Source organism: Eublepharis macularius, chromosome 7 (assembly GCF_028583425.1).
Source record: "Eublepharis macularius isolate TG4126 chromosome 7, MPM_Emac_v1.0, whole genome shotgun sequence".
Taxonomy (NCBI): domain Eukaryota; kingdom Metazoa; phylum Chordata; class Lepidosauria; order Squamata; family Eublepharidae; genus Eublepharis; species Eublepharis macularius.
Window position 1 is genome coordinate 54,700,563 of NC_072796.1, and position 20,203 is coordinate 54,720,765.

General features: G+C 43.3%; 1 protein-coding gene across 1 annotated transcript in view; it reads right to left on the reverse strand.

Annotated features, from left to right (window-relative positions):
* Window positions 1-15,681, reverse strand: part of ZNF407 (zinc finger protein 407) — a 527,028-nt gene extending 511,347 nt beyond the window's left edge. Inside the window, exon 1 of the mRNA XM_054985255.1 lies at window positions 10,935-15,681. Within this exon, the coding sequence (XP_054841230.1) occupies window positions 10,935-15,681 (4,747 nt within the window). The remainder of the gene's footprint in view (window positions 1-10,934) is intronic.
* Window positions 15,682-20,203: the final 4,522 nt, after the last annotated feature.

Genomic DNA, 20,203 nt, shown 5'->3' on the forward strand with positions numbered 1-20,203 from the left:
AAATGCCTACATTGATTATTTTAAATTATTAGCCTTACTCTGTTCTTGAATTTGTATGCTTTTAGTGAGCTTTAACACATTTACAAGACTTATTGACTATAATTACAAGAGAATTCAAGTAATGGACACATCAATTATAAGCAACATGTCTTGACCAGACAGTTGCATAAAGAATTCTAAAGAGAGCTCCATTAGCATCTTCCCTGTAGTTTTATTCCATTTTATCTGCCTTAAGAGGGCATATTAAGGGCTTATAAAAGCCGTTCTGACCATGTGAACATGACTATACCTCCTAAAGACTCATCAGCCGATTCAAAATTAAAACATTTCCTGAAACATTACACACAAATATACTATTGGCAGGCTAAAAAAGAAGGCTGAAATGCTTCCACGTGGGGTTAAGCAAAAATACTGTAGTTACAATGAGACTCCTGATGACGCTTAAAGGTAAGGCCAGGTCTCCCTGGCTGGATTTTAAAAACATTACCTAGACTCAGCTTTGTTTTCTTTTAAAGAAACAAACAAAAAAACCTGTTTTAGGATTGCATGAAGAATATTAATATTCTTTTTATAATGTTTTCTATTTCTTACCTTTTCATTCTCTTTCTTGTAAAACTGTGCACTAAGTTTCAACTACTGCATGAATTTAAACTACAGCTTCTATAATAAGCCATTATTTAAAAGTACAGTAAAATAAACCTTACAGTTTTAATGAAAATATGTTCATTGAAATGTGAATTTATTATTCAAATCCACTCATAAATTCAACCAGAGAGACACTACTTGTCTAAGCAGAGCTCAGTGATTTAGAAAAGCTGTCTATTTAAAATAAAGAATGTATGGCAGGTTTATAGAAACATAGCAGTGAATTTTTACATAAATTTAGAACTGCAGCTTATGCATTTTTGACAAAAGTGTTGTTTTAAATTTTTCCACTTAATATAAAACATAAAAAGAGAACAGAAAGTGTGGCATAGCACAGAGTTTAAATCACTAGGCCCAACTAGTTCAGGTACCATGATGATTCCACCACTGTCTTCTCAATGACCAGTTCTCATTTTCGTGATAATCATACACTCTTGTTTCCATATATACCATTTAAGGTATTAGATAGGGTTGCCAAAGGGGGGATATTTGACCACCTCACCAACTGTTCAGTACATGGGCTGCTTGTCTACACAGTGAGAAAACTATAACAAGCCATCATCTCCCAGCCATAGGTGAACCTCCTTCATCAATAATCAAATGTAGGTTCCATACCCACCTTTTAAAGATCATACAAATGAACAGGGGGAAGGGAAGATTTGTACAGGAGACTCACCAGGTAGGAGAAAAGATGCTTAATTCTCCTTGCACCTGCCAGTTCTCCCTTGTACATGTCCGCAGGGACATTTGAAGGGGGAAACTAGCAGGCAGAGGTGGCTTAAGCAGCCCTCTTCTCCACTGATTCTTCTCTCTAAACCCTCCCTCTTCAAAGCTATATTACAAAGCTAACAAAGATCTGAGGACAGTGGCAATGACTAATGTAACACTGATGATCTCATTGTGGGAAAAGAGGTCCCATACCAAATCTGCTTACAGAATTTTATAGGCCTGGTTCAAAATTAGTAGTCTACAATCAAAAGACATAAACTCATTTCTTTTCATAGGCTCCACAAGTTCTGTGCTTATAAATTAGTATTATGAGGGTGGTGGTGGTAAAAACAGGTTTCGCTTACTGTAACTGTTGTTCATCTAGGTCTTCCGTGCAGGCACACATGGGACTACGCACGCGCAGGCCTGCTGATACCGGAGATTTCTTTAGCTCAATAACACCAGGGGGCGCTCTCACCTCCCAGCGCGCATGCGCAGCCGTTTTCCCGCCCAAACGGCCTATAGGAGGCGGAGCGCCCCACACATACCCTCAGTTCCCCTTTCGCCGCCGTAACAAAACCAACAACAACTTACAGCAGGGAAGGAGGGAGGGCATGTATGCCTGCACGGAAAACCTAGATGAACAACAGTTACGGTAAGCGAAACCTGTTTTTCATCCACGGTCTTCCTATGCAGTCCCACATGGGAAGATTACAAAGCTTAATACCTGGGTGGAGGCGCCACAGACATGTCACTCAAAAATAGAGTGTAACACTGCCGTGCCCACTGCTGTCTCCTTTCGATCTAGGACATCCAGCGCATAATGCTTTATGAAAGTATCCACTGAGGCCCACGTCGCCGCTCTGCAGATGTCATGAAGAGGGACACCTCTCAGAAGAGCCGCTGAAGACGCCAAGGACCTAGTGGAATGGGCATGCACCTCCAAAGGACAGGGTAAGTTAACAGAATCATAACATGCTAAAACAGTCTGGACCACCCATCTCGCAATGGTCTGAGATGTCGCCTTTCTACCTTTTTTTTGTCCCGCAAAACAAACAAATTAGGATCTAGCCGAAAAAACTTGGTACGATCCAAATAAAACAGTATAGCCCTGCGGACATCCAGAGAGTGAAGGGCCCTCTCCACAGCAGAAGACTGTGTAGGGAAAAAAACAGGTAAAACAAGTTCCTGTGACAAATGAAATTGAGACACTACTTTCGGTAAAAACTCAATCTTGGTCCTCAAAACAAAACAAAACAACAATCTGCATGAACCTTTAAATAGGGGGGTTCTGAAGACAGTGCAGCTAACTCCCCCACCCTTCTAGCTGAAGTAACCGCCACAAGGAAAGCCACTTTCAAAGAAAGGTAGCGTAACTGGCAGGTAGCCAGAGGCTCAAAGGGCTTGGACATCAACCTAGTCAAAACTAAAGGTAAGGACCACTGAGGAACAATAGCACGGACCGGGGGATACAAATTATTTAACCCCTTAAGGAACAACCGAGAAGTGTAGTGGGAAAACACCGACTTTTTCTCAATAGGAGGATGGAAAGCAGAAATTGCTGCCAAGTAAACTTTGACAGAGCTATTGGCCAAACCCCCTAGCTTAACCTCCCAGAGGAAATCCAGAATCTCAAGCAAGGAGGAATAAAAGGGGTCTAGATTCCGGCGTTGACACCACCCAGAAAAACGATTCCACTTGAATGCAAAGGATTGCCTAGTGGAAAGGCGCCTAGCATTTAACAATACATGAGTCACGGCCTCAGAGAAACCCGCTCCGGGCTGATCAGCCAGGCTGTCAGTTTGAGTCGTGGAATGTCGTGGTGCAGAACTCCCTTCCAAGACAGAAGGTCCAGAACAAGCGGCAACCTGATCGACTGAGTCTGTAATAGAAGGAGAGTGTGAAACCAGGGATGTCTTGGCCAAAAAGGGACTATCAGAATGACTGTCGCCCGGTCCCCCTGGATCTTGCTGAGAACCCTGGCTAACAGAGGGAATGGGGGAAACACATAACACAGAGGACCCAACCACTCGACTTGAAATGCATCCCCATCTGACCCGGGGCCTACACCCCCTCTGGAACAATAGCGATGGGTCTTGCGATTGTCCACTGAGGCAAAGAGGTCCAGATCTGGGAACCCCCACATTGAGAAGATCGGAAGCAGGTACTTGTCCCGAAGAGACCACTCGTGAACATCCCGGTGTAGCCTGCTCAGCTGGTCCGCCTGGAGGTTCTCCAACCCCGGGATGTGTACCGCTCGTAGCCACACTGAGTGCCGTATGGCCCAAGTCCACAGCTTCATTGCCTCGGTACAAAGGGTCACCGATGCCGTGCCACCCTGTTTGTTGACATAAAACATTGCAGTCATGTTGTCCGTCAACACTTGCACGGGCTTGTTTCGCACGGTATCTGAAAAGGAGATCAGTGCATTTGAAATAGCTCTTAATTCAAGGAGGTTAATGTGTCCTGAACTCTCAGCCTCTGACCATGTCCTGTGGGCATATCTACCCTCACAGTGAGCTCCCCAACCCAACAGGGAAGCGTCGGTGGTTACTGACAGCTGAGTTTGACGATACCCAAACTTTACCCCCTTAAACAAATTCGCATCCTCAAGCCACCATTCCAAAGAGGCCACTACCCGTCTAGGGACCGAAAGCCTCCTGTTCTGAGAGTCACAGTTAGGTGAGAAAGTGGCATTAAACCATAATTGCAAGGGCCTCATAAACAGCCTAGCAAGCGGAATTACAGCTGTAGTAGAAGCTAGGCACCCCAGAAGAGTTTTAATAAAATGGGCTGATTGAAAGTGGCACCGTTGAAGTCTAAGGATAAGGCCTTTAATCCTAGAAGCTCTGTCTGAGGGCAGGAAACCAGCATTTTGACCCCATCTAACACAACCCCTATAAACTGAACAGACCGAACAGGGGCCAGTTTCAACTTCTTTTGATTTACAAACAGTCCCAGTTTAAGACATAAGCCTAACATAAGGGACACCTGCTTGGACACATCTTCAGCTGAGCTGCCCACTAGGAGCCAGTCATCTAGATATGGAAATAATCGACAGCCCTGCAGCCATAGGTGAAGCACCACCACAGCCATACACTTTGTAAATACCCTAGGGGATGTAGCCAAGCCAAAGGGTCGAACCCGATATTGATAAATCTTGTGATCATAAGTAAACCGAAGGTACTTTTTGTGTTCGGGAAAAATGGAAATATGAAAATAAGCATCCTTCAAGTCAAGGACAGCAAACCAAGAGTGCATGGGTAAGAGGGTCAAAACCATCTGTAAGGTGACCATTTTGAATTTTCGAATTCTAACCAGCTTATTAAGGGCCCGTAAGTCTAGAATGGGCCTGAGACCCCCATCCTTCTTCTCCACCATGAATAGATTAGAGTAGAACCCCAAGGAAGCAGAATCGTGGGGCACCTCTTCAATCGCACCCTTCTGAAGTAGAGTGGCCAACTCAGCTAGGATCTCCGCATGTGGAGGCCCCGAAGAAAAGACAGGGAGGCGTAAATAAGGTAAACTCAAAAAACTCAATTTTATAACCAAACTGAACAATATCAGAAACCCAAACATCGGAACCAATGGAAAGCCACTCCCTCCAGTATGCACTAAGCCTGAATCCAAACATGGGTTCAGGTCCCTGTAATTGTCAGAATTGTTTGTGGGACTGGGGGGCTTCCTTAGCCTGTTGTTGCTGAGAACCAGGCTTGGTGACCCTGTCTGTGTCTCGAAAAACACTGTTGAGGGCTTTGGTAGCTTCTCTGGGATTGATACGAATACCCGTGATAAGGCTGGTACCGATATGGTCTGCCTCGCTGAGAAGACCTAAAAAAGGGTCTAGAAGGCTGTTGAGGGGTCTGGTGCAGGACGCCATAGGACCGCGCTGTAAGTCGATCTGTCCTCTTTTTCGACAGATATTCATCTGTCTTCTGCAAGAAAAGTAGAGCTCCTTCAAAGGGCAAGTCCTCGACTCTATTCCTCGTCTCAGGCGGGAGAGCGGTCGTGGGGAGCCACGCAAACCGTCGCAGGACCACTGCAGAGAGCAAGGAACGTGCAGATGTGTCAGACAAACTCCTGCTCGCGTTTATCTGATGTCTAGAAAGGTGGGTAGCCTCCTCTTGGATGACTCGAAGGAGAGTCCGCTGGTCTTCGGGGAGCCTCGGGAGGAAAGCAGCCACTTTCTTCCACAGGAAGAGCTGGTAGGCTGACATCATGGCCGCATAGTTGGCCACCTTGATGGCGAAGGCAGCTGACGTATACAGTTTTAGGGGCCGACATGGAACCTTGCTTAGATCTCGCCTGCATCTCCTCTGTTATTAATGAGGAAGGGGGCGGATGGATCGATAAGAAGGGATGATTATCATCTTTGGTGCGGTAGAGACCTTCAACCTTCCGGTTAGTGGCAGGGATGGAAGCAGGTTTTACATTGAGCTTCTTCCACAAATCCACGAACCCATCGATCAGTGAGAAAGCCACAGAAGGCGTAGATCCGGAGTAGATGTGTTGATAGATCTTATCTGTAAACTTCGACTCTGTTGAAGTCACTTCCAGATCTAACGCCTTAGCCATCTGCTGGAGCAATTCATTGTAGGCCCTGAAGTCGTCCGTGGGAGATGGTTCTTCGACCGGGCCAATCTTAGCATCGGGTGAATCCGAAGGAGGGGACTCACTATATCTCGGTCGACCTCGATGGTAGTCAACTTCTGAGAGACGCGGTATTCTACGGGAGTCGTCGTATGATCGAGTCCTGAACGAAGGAGAAAGTGATTCCCTTCTGTACGAACGATCCGAGTGAAGCGGGCTATCCTCCAAGTAGTATGAGGCAGCCCAACCCTCGCTGCTGTGGCGCTCTCTCGATCGGCCCTGAGTGGGATACGGGCTGTACCGATGGTCCGATCCACTCTGGTAGCTGCGACCAGATCGAATCGATCCTGATTCATGGGAGGTCGATCGCGGCCATCCCGACAGAGTTGGGGGCTTTTCAATCAGTACCGGGTCATCTTGCTGCGAGGTGATTGTTGGGGTAGGAGCCCAAGCGTCAGAGTCCTTGCGTCTCTTTTCAGGCGGATCGGAACCAATCGCTTCCGAAGGAGCCAACAACAGAGATGAAATCAGTTTCTCCAAGACCGCCTTATCTCGCTTAGAAGAATGTTTTCTCTTTTTCTTCTTCTTGTTGAGCTCAGAGGAGACAGCTGGTTCCGAAGCCATCGGATTCGAAGAAGTCGCACCCTGTGAAGGTGGAGGTGTTGGTCTCGACACCAACGGCGTTCAACTCCGAGAGCCAGCCCGGTCCAAGGTCAGAGCGGCAGATGAAGTCGAGGAAGGTCGGCTCCGAGGGACCTTCGGAACCAATGGGGCTGGCTCCAATGCGCTCCGAACCGAGGAGATGGAATGATCTCTCGGCCTCGACTCCGAGTGGCTCGGAGAAGGTAAGGAGCGAGGGGTCTTGGAGCTCGCGGTTTCAGCGGGTCGAGGGGTAGAGCCAGACGTAGCAGATGGTGGTGCCTTTGCCGGAGGATCCACAACCGCCATAGCACGTTGCCAAAGCGAAGCGTGCAAACGATCCGCTCTTTCTGCCCTAGCCTTAGAGATAAAGGCGCGGCAATGTTTACAGGCCTGGGTGTTATGGGTTTCTCCCAGGCAGTAAAGACAATTAGAGTGGCCGTCTGACCTGGTCATCTTTCGATTGCAGGTGACGCACCATTTGAATAAAGCAGTATCTGACATCGCGAACGAACAGAAGAGCCAGAAACCTCATCTATCGGCAGCGAAAAGGAAACTGAGGGTATGTGTGGGGCGCTCCGCCTCCTATAGGCTGTTTGGGCGGGAAAACGGCTGCGCATACGCGCTGGGAGGCGAGAGCGCCCCCTGGTGTTATTGAGCTAAAGAAATCTCCGGTATCAGCAGGCCTGCGTGTGCGCAGTCCCATGTGTGACTGCACAGGAAGACCGTGGATGAACTGTATGGCGTTCTGGCTGTTACCTCCACTTCCTGTGCTGTACTTAGGGGAGGGGGTTGAAAATATTTTTAAACAAATGTGACACATAAGCACAAGGGATAGTGATGAAGGGCTACATTTTAGCAGTCAGATCTCTCTCCCCGCTGAGAGTGCAGCTTATGGATGGAATATCATAAACTTCAAGGCACAGCAAATGTCAACTAGGCAGGAGCCCAGATAACTACCAGAGTATGAGTCAGAAGCAGTTGACTGACTGACAGCCCCTCCATGCCACAGAGAGATGTAGAGATAATGAGGTTTCCTAAGACCCCTTGTCTAATCCCATCAACGCTCTGCTACACTGCCCCTCGCACACATATCCTAATCAGCAAACCTGGTAGCTTTCCCACCTGATGCTTACCAGGTCATCAAGCAATATTTTCACCTATAGTCTAGCCCAGATAGTCACTTCCAGCCTCTCCCAACTTACTGTTCTACCTCCGGACAAACCATTAAGTTATTGTTTTCGGGAACAAGATATCAGCTTGCCTCAGGGAACATTTTATCCTATAACTGGGTTCTCCACCTATGTGTTCCGCGTGTGTCTTGGGACCCACCAAACACCCTCAAATCCATTTGGGCCTCTTCTTCTCTTCTCTGTGAAATGCTGGTCATTTTGCTGTATCCACAGACTCCTCTGCTCTTTGAGACTCGTAACTATCGCCCTCCCTGAAACTGCTTTCTCCCAGTTTCCTCCCTGGTTTTCTTAAGTTAGCTCTATAGGTGTGCTGGGTGTGGTCTTCTGTTTGCCTTTTATTTCTCTCTAATGAAAAAAACCCTTTCCAGTTGAACATCTGCCTGATTCATTTGAAAGTTCTCTAAGGTAATAATCCCCATAAACATGGGTGGAGAATCCCAGTTATTATGACTATTAGGAAACAGAAGGCAAGCCTGAACTAATCCGAGCACACTTTCGCAGCAGCAGCTTCAGGTCTTTGTGGACTTCAAGCAAGAGGCCAGCAGTAGGCTCCGCTAAACACACAGAACATAGTTATAAAGCAAGGAGGCAAAGAACCAAGCCTCTAGTTCAGGAGACTCTTTTGTAAAAGTGCTGTTCAGAGGTCTTACTGCAGCTTTAAGGAAACCTAAGTTGGAGAGGATGGTGGGAGTTTAGGGTTTGAGAGCCAGGCACTTGCATTTTCCTGATGACTAGCCTACTGGAGCACAAATGCAAAGTGGCTTAGCTGAGGTATCCACTTCTCCTACCTCTAAAGATGCAAAGGCATCTTTCAGATAGAGTTATGATAACAGAAGGGGAAAGGAAGAAATACTGAAAGAAAGGGGAGAAGGAAAGAGATGGAGAGCAGTCTCTGGGCAGGCAGTTGCCTTTCATTTGCATTTCTTGTATTTTGCTTGGCCCTTGTCAATCTTGGTGTAACCCAAATGAACAGGTGGTGTGCCAAGCACTGGTGGATACAGAGTTGTACCTTAAGTCCCTTAGTGAGAGAGACAAACACCAGAATACAGCTGGCTCGGTAAAGACACTAGGCCCGTGACAAAATGACTTGGGAGAAGAACACAGCACATAAAGGAAACAGCACAGTTACCAGCTGTTTAAAATACAAAGGCCCGTGTGTGCAAGCTATTTCCTATGACAAGACCAGATTCCCACACACAAAGCTGCACACAATGTGCATATTTGAAATTCTGGGTGCTCCAATATGTGAGCCCTGGTAGTTACTGACTGCTCATCTCTACTGCTGGGTTTGCTTGCACACCTACCACAGCATATAAGAAGCATTTCTATAAAGGCAGCACTCTTCTAACACTAAGCTTTTGGGGAGGGGGAAGAAAAAGAGAAAGGAAAATAAAGTGGAGGGAGTGCAGTTGCTTGACAATAGAAAAAGTAGCAAGCACTCTACCATTAGGAAAGCAAAACAAAGACAGTCATTTGCAAGGTAAATATTTTCCAAATTAAAATAAAGTTCTCATTATTATAAACTACACTCCAATTAACAAATTTTATGTGGGCCTGGGGGATATATTCTGTAAAATGTACACTAATAATGACAAGTGTTCTGGATGACTCTGGTCATGTCTGATTCAGATATACGCACGCATTTAAGAAGCCTTAAGTGTCAAGTCATTTAATTCCCAGCAAAAAGTATGCTCCAATAATGTTTTAAGTTTGCTACCAAATATAGTACACAAATAATACTACGCAGAATCTTTGCTGAGGGTGTAACTGTATACCAAAAAAAATTTCAGTTCAATCCAAATCCAGGTGTCAGAGATACCATAAAAACTTAGTAGCCCAGAAATATGGGTTAGATTCTCTAATCCAGTTCAGTAAGATTAGAGAATCCCAAATTTATCTAGCCATTAATCTCTATGGGGAAAACTATTTGAGGGTCGGGGGGAGCATTTTTCAAGCAAATCTCACTAGATTCGCAGGGTACCTACTCATTCCTGTCCACTAAAGACTCCCTGTTTCAGAAGATTGGACCCCGGGATCCAATTCTATGGTCTCCTGAACAAGGTATCCCCAGCCACTCTCCATTATTTCCTAAGGGGGAAACTTTTCCAAGGCTATCCAAGCAAAAAGAAACCTTAAGCAAAGGCTACCCCTAGCCAAAAGTCAATCCCAATGCAAGTCTCACTCCCAACATGAGCTGAACCAACAAAGCCCAAGAGAACCAAACCACAGCAAGGAAACCAATGGCAAATCAGAGAATCCTAATGTCAAACCAAAGAACTGAAGCGGGGGTGGGGGGGGGACTCACTGGACAAGCTGCAGAGTTTAAAAGGCAGCCGGTGGCACACTGAATAGTTCTTTTGGAGGTTGTGGATAGAGGCAGAATGGGAATCCATGGCCCTCACAGAGAAAAGCAGGCAACAGAAGCAAAGCAGCAGGAACAGGGCTAACTGATTATCTTATAACTTCATACACCTGAGAAGGTTATCTAAAATTGAAACATCTTCTTAAAGTATATAAAAATTATTAGTTCATGCTTGCTAAATTTTATCTTAATGTCTACATAGAATTAGTGGTTACAGGTTTCTCATACATATGAATTTCTTTTGGCCCTCAACCAATACAACCATCCTTGAATTATATCTCCAGCTTCTGTGAAGCTGGACATTCCTTTCATCCTTAGATGCTCTCTGCACTTGGACCTCAACACATGTATTTATAGATATGGGTCAGACTGCTCATCAAATCAATACAAGGCCCTAGAACTGTGTGACTCTTCTGTTTCATGCCCCTCTCCAAAGTTGTTGCATTCTAGGGAAGGCTCCCTTTGTGTCATGTCTAGCTATGGGGCCAGGCTAGCCCTGGTTTGTGTGGGGATGGGTGGGGGTGGGGTGGGGGGTGTAAAGACATTTCCTATGATTTTCTTGGTCGAACCCAGTATGTTTCTAGCTATATCTGTAACACACAGGAAATCACAGCTAAGAATATTCCAAGAGTCCACTTGTGCTTTTGGCTCCAGTTACTCTAACTAAAGAGTACTTCTGAAGTTCAGCTGCAGAATATCAGGCAGCTAACATAAAATTAATATATTCAACTGGCTAATGAAAGGAATGATGATGGGAAAGCAAACAAGCAAAAGGAAAGCAACGTTTTGATACATACCTGTATGTGTGCGAATGTGAGCTAGGAACGCCATGGAATGACTGCTTCGGCACATCTTCCCACAATATTTGCAAATATTGCCTTTATTCTCTTCTCGCTCACGGTTGATTTGTTCTGTATCTTCAACAATGTATTTATTGACCTCCCGGAGCAGTTCTTCATGTTGTTCTTTAATATGAAGAAAAAGGTTTTGTTCAGAGTCAAATGGCTCTGTGCATTTAACACATTTAAAGGTGGTGCCCCCCTCTGGCAGCTCCTCAACACTTGCTTCTTCATTTCTCATGTGGCCAGCACTAGCCAAGTGCTGATGAAGGTTGCTTTCTGTATAAAATGATTTTCCACACAGTAAACAGTGGAAATGTTTCTCTTTTGAAGGATGCTTCATGGTTATGTGAACATTTAGTCCACTCAAACCGTCCGCTAAAAAACCACAGTCATCACAGCGAATACGAGTAGATTCCCTGAGGGGATTTCCTTCCACTTTCTTCTTACTCCCACGACTTTGTGAGGCCTCTACTTTCACAGCTAAGTCATATACTTTCAGTCCACTCAGATTCTGTCCTTCCACAAAATGATCTGTTGGCTCACAACCTTCCTCATGGCCTTTTAGTTTTACTATGGAGGAATCAAACTGACCACAACTTTGTACTATTGTACCTTCCTTCACTCTACGATAAGTACTGGAAAAGTTGTTCATAGCCTCATTACTACTCTCTTGCACACCTTCAATAGTTGAGCCATCAGCACTCCAAACTGTGTGAACAGACACTTCAGCTTCATGTTGTGCATCTATCAATGAATCTTCTTCGTCTATGATAGAACCCTCATGAAAGCCTTTTTCTTCATGTAAGATATGCATGTTTTGCATAGCTCTTTCAGTGCTTTCATTTATAGTTTGCTCCTCTGCTGTACTGCATGTTTCTGAAAGTTCAGTTAAATGGGTTTCTTCTGCCTTTACTTCCTCTGCAGGTACCTCAGTGCTTCCAAATTCTTTTTCAGTATCATCTTCTAACTTGTTCCTGTTGTTTGTGAAATTCAAGTTCAAAGATTCTTTGCCAAAAGCCAAGCTTTTAGTGCCAGTTTCTGTGGTAAAATCACAACTTGGATTCACTGTTGCTCGACTATCTACACTTTCCTGCAGAACACAACCAATGGTTTGTTTAAATGCAATTATCTCGTCAAGCTTAACTACTACATCTTTTTGAACAGTTTTTTTGAGTCCCTCGCCATGTATGTTCTCTCTGCTTTGGTTAGCTTCACCTTCGAGTTCAATATTTATGGCATCAAGTACATGGTCTTCTTTACAACCCTTTGAAGTAGCACTGTCTTTTGAAGCTGAATTAGGCAACTTCTCAACTTTCAGAGTCTCCTGCTTCCTAACGTTTTCCTCTTCAACATTGTTTTTGTATTTTGTTTCATCCAATACAATCTGAAAATCTTCCATGGGTTGATGTTCTTGAGATGTTATAGCATTTTCTTTGGCAATATCAGCTGCATCTGTCTCCTCTCCAGAAGTGCAAGTATAAGATTGTCTTTTGATTTTGTGCTTCTCTGTTGCTGCATGCCTAATCATCTCTCGGCAAGTAACTGCATAATAGTCACAAGCCATGCAGTAGTATTCGAATTCTTTAGTGTGCTTGCGTTTTACGTGAACTTCCAGAGAAGAAAAAGAATGTGCAACAAAATTACAGTAATCACATTGATTCTCATTTATATTTGCAGGTCTTGTTTGAGTCAATGAGTCTCCATCTTGATTAACACTACCTATTTCTACAATTCTATGCTGCTTTATTTCTGCAGAGCACTGATTTCTATCCAGTTCATGAAGTTGAAGTACATTTTCAGTCTGCAATTGGATAACACTGTCCTGATCATCTTCCTGGCTTTCCAAAACAGAAATGTCCAAATGTGAAGACTGATTGCGATGGTCAACAGGTTCACTCAAAACACTCACAGGACTAGTTACTTTCTTGCTATTCACTTCAACACTACCTCCTTCTGGGCATACAATAATTTCTACATTTTGTTTTCCATTGGCTTCCAAGCGGCCTTTATGCTTCTTAGTAGCACAATGGCGTTCCATGTCACCTTTAGTTACAGTATAATAATTGCATACTTTACACAAATAGCTGTACTGGTGACTATGCTTTCGCCGAATGTGGACAGTCAAGTTTGTAACGCTGGAAGCCAATAAACCACAGTGAGGGCATGTTCGAGAAATAGTGCCTTTAGGCCTCCCTCTCTTCGGTGCACTATCCAGAATCAAATCACTGCCTTTAACGCTTTCATCTGAGGGAAACAACTCTTTATTTACTGATACATTCTGCAGGGTGCAGAATGGAACATTTATACTTTCATTTTCAGATTCAGACTTTAAATTCCCATAAACTGAAGGTTCTGTTATTTTTTTACTATCACTTGTACCTACACATACCCTTTCAATACATTCCTCAAAGCGTAAACCAATATTATTCTTTCTGGCATTTTCAAGGTGTTTACTTCTCTTGATGTGTTTTTCCATTCCTTCTTTGCTTAATGAATACAGATTGCATGCTTTACAAAGGAAATGATATTCCTGAGCATGTCGAAGTTTTATATGTCTTGTAAGAACAGAAGATGATCTTGTTTTATAGAAACATTTTTTACACTGAAACTGGGTTTTGCTTAGAATAGATTCCTTGAACTCGTTACCAGGATGTACAACTGAGGACTTCACTTCTATATCATAAACTACCTTTGGGATAGTACTTGACTCCACCGCAGTGCAGGATGCAGTTTGCATAGCCACTTCACTGTTAGGTGACTGAAAAAGGTTTTCTTGAGACAAACTAATATGCTGCTTAGTTGTGTTATGAGCCGCCATTTCATCTTGAGTTAGAAAATACAGGAGGCAGGTAATACAATAATGGGACATGCTGTGCTTATCGCGCATGTGTTTCCCAAGGCTTATGTAATTTGGGGCAAGAAATGAACAACGACAACAATTCATCTTGAAGCCACCCATATGCTGGCTCCTCTTTTGACAATACTCTTCAAAGTCCTCTCTGCATGTGTAAGAACAGCCACAAGCTTGACAATGAAATTTCAGTTCTTCCTCATGTTCTTGATCAACAACTAATGCCCAGCCTTTGGGGCTCTGTAAGCTACACCCACAGAGAATACAAGGATGCAGAGGTTTCTGGACATCTGGAGTTTTCTTTGGAGAACTGTCAAGATCTAGGGCGACAGAGCATGCATCTGTTCCATATGGATTATGCTCTTGTTTTTCTGAGGCTGCTGTGAATAAAGGGTTAACATCACCTTCCATTTCTTTTAAAGAGACCTGTGATAAATCATCCTGACTGCACTCTTTCCCAGTGCTATGCTTCAAACCGGAATCAGACTTGCTTCTTTTACCAATGCCCAGCATTTGATATCGTCTCTTAATCTGCTGGTTTCGTCTGAAAGAACCACTTTGTTTGAAAGTTATTCTTCGTGCTAAAGCATTCCTTTTTTGTTGGAAACTATCAAACATCCCCGTGGTGTTTAAATTGCTAATTGTCTCTTGGTTACCCTTAAGAGGCTCAAATACATCTGGATTGCAGTCTGAGGACCCTAAAATATGCTGTTCAGCCTGGACATCCCGATTTCCATCTGGATTGCAGACAAACACTTTCTCATTGTTAATATTTTCTCTGGAAATATTTTTAGATGGGATTACTTCAACAAACAGTTGGCTGCTTGTTTTCACATTCTTTGCCTTGTTATTTGAGGTTCTTAATTGATTTGAATAAGTATTCCTTATTTGAGGCTTATTAACTGTAGATTTTACTCTTGCATTCTTTTCTTTAAGTGGGAATTGCTGTTTTTTATGGAAAGATTTTTTCGTCAACATCTTTACAAACCCACCCCGGGCAGCAAGGTTTTGTCTTCGGAGGTGGGTCTTGCCAAGAAAATGAGCATGTAAGAGATTCTCCTCAAATGACTGAAAACCACAGAGATCACAAAAGTATAATCCATGTTGCCTGTGAGCTTGCTTGATATGCATTTTTAAAGATGGAGTGTAGTCTGATTTAGAAGCCCTCTGTGGGTTGGCATGTTCTTTGGGTTGCTTCAGATGGGTCTCTTGAATATGCTTTTGTAAAGCGGGATAAGTGGAAAAAACTCTTTGACGGGTTTTGCACTTAGAAACATTTACAGTGCCACTAATTTTACAGCTAACACTTGTTTCATCATCTTGAGCGGAAGATGTAGATGCACGATGAATTGCACTATCATCTTGGGAATGTTCCATTTCCACATGTATTTCCTGTGGATTATCACCTTCAGGCACAAACAAAGCTTTGGAAACAAACCCATCGCTACAGGGACTTCTTTCTACCCCTTCTATAGTTTCACCTACAGTACAACTACTCCCATCAACAGAATCTTCACCCACTGGACCACGAGGTGATTTGCTGTCGTTCTCTTTGGTGCGTTCCACAATAGTCAGCTTTAATCTTTTTGAGACAGGCTCGTTTTCTAGTATATTTGTTTCAATAAGGTCTTGATCTGCAGATTCAAATGACGGTCGCTTGGCAGTGCCATTCTCTTCTGCTTTCTTCTCAGGGTTCCTCTGTCCTTCAGTTGAAAATCTGTTTATTATGTGGTTAGAGAAAGGCTCACTGTGAACCATTTCAGTCAAAATATTTTTCGACACTTCTTGTACTGATTCACTTTGTACATTCTTGTCACCTTCATCATTCTTTTGCTTTTTTTCATCATCCATGCTTAGTGAAGATAATGTAGAACAGGGTTCCAATAAAACAATTTAGCTCATCAGCAGTAGGGCTATCTAAAAAGGGAGACAGAGAAAGATTATTAGATTCTTGTATACGTACTCAAAAAGGAGCATTTTATAATCAACAGGTGAGGAGGTGCATTAGATTACCTTACCATAGAAAGGCTATTGTGGCATTGTTAGCTAACAATTTTGGTAAACATTTTCAAATAGAGTGGCCAAAGCAGTTTAATCTAAACAAATACTAAATTTGAACATCTGAAAAAAGATTATATAGCTCTTTGGAGAAACCTGGCACAGCTATTATGGAGAATAAAGCCCTTAGGAATGTGCAAGTGGTCTGTCATAGTAGTAAAAAATGCTCATCAATGTGAGAAACAGATTTTTCATTCTTTCTGAAAAGGAAGCTGCAATCTTGAGGTCCATTACTCTGGAGTATATAGCTGTTGCTTGGTTCTAACGCTTGCTGATTTTAATAGGACTGTAGATTTTAAATGGAACTAATCCAACACAAGTCATTTCACAGTCATGGCGTAAATAATGTGCCCATTCTGGAAATTCAAGTCTAAAAGTTTGACCTTTGTTTTTGACAGCCCTGACATGATACTCTAAGATAGCATGGCATTCAGTTAAAAGGGCAACCAGCAAAGGGGGGAGAAAATTACCCTTTCTTGAATTAGAAGTTTCAAAATTAAGCAACTAACTGTCTTCAACCTGTAATACCTTTAGAAGAAGCGGCAATAGAAAATATGGCTCAAAATGACAAAACAAGGCAATCTTATGGCCCAGTTAACTGACCCCTCTTTACACTGGAGAAGCTAGTCTTATCATCAACATCTAAAGGAGAATATAACAATAGAAAAATAAAGTGGAAACACAGAAGTGATAGTCACACCCACAGAGTTCCTATGATCCACCAGTTATGATGTCATGCCAGATGCCAATACAGACACATTAGCCATGCATACAAATAATACGTGACAATGACAGGAACATCAAAGCAGAATAATTTAATTTGTTCCATAAACTCTCCCTCATCTAAAACATGATATAGTGTAAGTAGGGTGCCTATTTCCCTGGTGAGGGCTGGGGATCCCCCACTTCCAGCCTCCACCACCTCTTACCTGGCCAGAGGGCAGAAAGGTGCAGGAATTGGACAAGAACCCTCTGGAGTGCACTCTCATGCACTCTGGAACGCTTCCACATCACACATGGAATGACATCATTCCCGATGTGGAAGCGTTCTGGAGCGTGCACAAGCTGTGCACATACTCGAGATGAGTGCTTCTGTCACAGCTCTCCTCTATGACCCCTCCATCCCTCACCTTGAGCCCTGGGAGACCTGGCAAACCTAAGTATAAAGAAGAGCTCACAGAGCCTCAGCTGGCACTGCTAATATCATGACCTAACAGTGATTAGGAAGGCAGTAACTGGCAGTTGCAGGCACTGCCACAGAGCTCCCGCCTGCAAGGGTCTGATTATGCTGACAGCTGCCCACGTTTAAGTCAAGAAAAACTCCAGTCATGACTTCTTCAGATAATGAAGAAGGGAGCTTTAATTTGTAAAAGTGTGTATTCTGAAAATCTTGCTGGGTCTCTAAGGTGCCACTGGATGAAAATCCTTGTTCTATGGCAGATCAACATGGCTACCAACCTGAAACTGTCCAGATAAGAGGTTTGCTCTAGCAGTCATCCATGATAGTCGCCACTGAGTATGGAAATTCAAGTTGCCCTTCTGCTCCTATGTTGGGTTACTCACCCTTTGCCTTTCCCAAAGACAGGAGGGTAATCTCCCTGGCATCCCCCATGGCATAGGGGATAGCTAGCAATAGGAAGAATCTGCTTGCGAGAAGACCTGGGGTGGATGGGAAGAACAACCTAGCTCCTTAAAGAAGCAGAAGCACAGTTAATGAGAAAGGGATGGGGTGCGGAAGGGCACGATGGACAAAGGTACTTGACAGCAGCTCAGAGGAGACATAGAAAAATGAGGAAGGGGCACAGCAGATGGGCTGAGAGAGAAAAAACCAAGGACCAGAGGAATCAGACAGAAAAGCAGGAAGAAGAGAAGGAGAGGGAAGGGTGATATGAAACTGCAGTGGAAGTCCACAGAGCACCACCAAATTTCATCTTGGCCATATTTTTCCACAGAAAAAAGGTGGCAAGGGGCAATGAATGTAATTGTTCTAAAACAGAGCATGGAATAAAAGCATCTGTTTAAGAAACCTTCTCTCTTGTGATGGATCCTGTGATGGATCCTGGCTTGTTTAACATGCCATTCACCCAAGAGTCAGCCACTCTGACATTTCTGTCCTAATAGTCAGCCAGGTCCATCACCCAAGAAGGCTGGACAGATGCCTGCAGGCAACAGGAGCCTGAAACATGCTGGGGGTCAAATCATAGAAATCCTTGTTTGGACAACAAGTGTAAACTATGATTGTCCAGTTTGAATAGACAGCAAACTATTGCTTGTCTTGAATCAGAAACATAGGGAAGTAATACAAGAGGAAAGAAAGGGAAAGAGAAGAACACAATTGCAGGACCATACATGTAGATCCAAACTGTGATTTGCCAGTACATGTGAACCAAGCCACTACATTGACAAGCATCAGGAGTACAATACACCTTTATTGGAACCAATTTAAAAAGTCACAAAGTAACAAGCACTCCTTTGAGTTCACCAGAACCATTCTGCAGCTGTGATGTTAACAAGAAGCAAGGGTGGTGGAAGAAAACCTAGGCTGCTGTTTGTAATAATCTTAAAATGGAATGAAGGAGGTGGTTTGCAGACTTAATCGGGTTAGATCATGCCTGTTACAAAAAGCTATCAGGTTGCAGCAAGGAGCAGAGGGGTGAAGGAACAGTAACTGCGCTCCCTTTTATATCTTCAAAACCAGCAATTATTCAGATCTCTCTCTAGCACTAATTGGAAAACGCAAGTTCCAACGAAGGCAGAAAGCAGAAGTAACAAAAAAAATGTATCAGTCCTTATATTATCAACTATAAAGATTAATTTTATATGGGGTACTAAGAGTACAGTCAATAGTGGAAAAGATTTCCTAGTGATCGTAAGGCATGCAGTTTGCCCATTAGACCAAGTTCCATCAAGTGCAAGAAGATCATCTCCTAGTTATAGGAATCCTCTCCTCAATATATGGCTCAATTTAGTATTCTCCAGAGCAGTCAAAAGAGTACCCTAACAGTGTTTTTATGAAGGTAATAGGCTACTATTGCTCTTTGGATTTTGTGGTCTACTCTATTTATTTATTTAGTATATTTTTATTCTGGTTTTCTCCCCAATGGGGACCCAAAGCAGCTAAAAACATACAGAGAAAAAGAATATACTAGAACAAACAAGAAAGGGCTTTAGGCTTAACAGTGCAATCCTAAACTGAGTTACACCTTTCTAAGTCCATTGACTTCAGTTCTTAGAATTGCACAAATAGTCTGCTTAAACATGCTCTCCTACTGTTGAAAAGGTTTGTTAAGACCTGACTTCAGTTTTAACAGACTCTGAATATCCTTCATCCGAAGAAATGCCTTCTCCCAGATGAACCTGCATGTTCGCTTAGATTCTCATCAGAGGTCCTTCTCTGCATGCTCCATCTTCTACAGCAAGCCAGCTGGTGATTAGGGACAGGGCCTTTGGGGTAGCGGCACCCAATATTTGGAACAAAACCCTTTTACCTGGTTCCTCCCACCACCCCCATCCCTCTCCCAGACTTTTTAAATAAGATTTTGGCTTGCTATTGGTTAATTTTGATTCCTAGCGTACTGTATTCATACCTCTCAACTGCAATTTGGTTTATGGTTAGCCTCTTGTTTTATTGGTGTAATTTATGCTGACTGAATTTAACGTACTCCTTTTAAATTACATGAGCAGCTTTGAGCAGTAATTTCTGGGAAAACAAATAAATATATTGATATACATAAAAAATATTAGTTTTATTTAATGATCAATTTATTTAAGAATTAACTGTGCTAATTTTTTAACCTGGGGCATCCAGTGAGCCAATATGGACCTTTGGTCTAAGAGTCATACCTGTGCTGTGACTGCAGTGCTTACATCCTTCCTTTTCTGTTAACCATTTATGGAGACTAGCACACAAGAATGGTCCCTCCCTACCCATTACTGCCTCCTAGTCATATAACTTCCCTTGCGCCTGGCATAGCTGTACTGGGACAAAGAAGAGAGGGCATTGCTGGAAAAGAACTGCAAATAAATGATGGCGCAGCTGGGACTGGAAGTAAACGTAGCTGAAGGTCAACAAACTGTCCCCTCATACAAGCACCAAGACCTTTGCCCTATGGCCTGTGAACCTTCGCTTCAACATAGAGGGACCTTTAGCATTGGGCTATTAGGCCTTAATCTTTTCAGTCAGCAGAAGCATGACGACATGATATCCTCATGAGTAATAGGTAATATTTCACATTTGATTTACTATTAGTACAGCAGTTGAAGTTTGAATTTCAAAAATCCACCAAAAGTAAGAGCAAATCAGGACAAGAAAAGC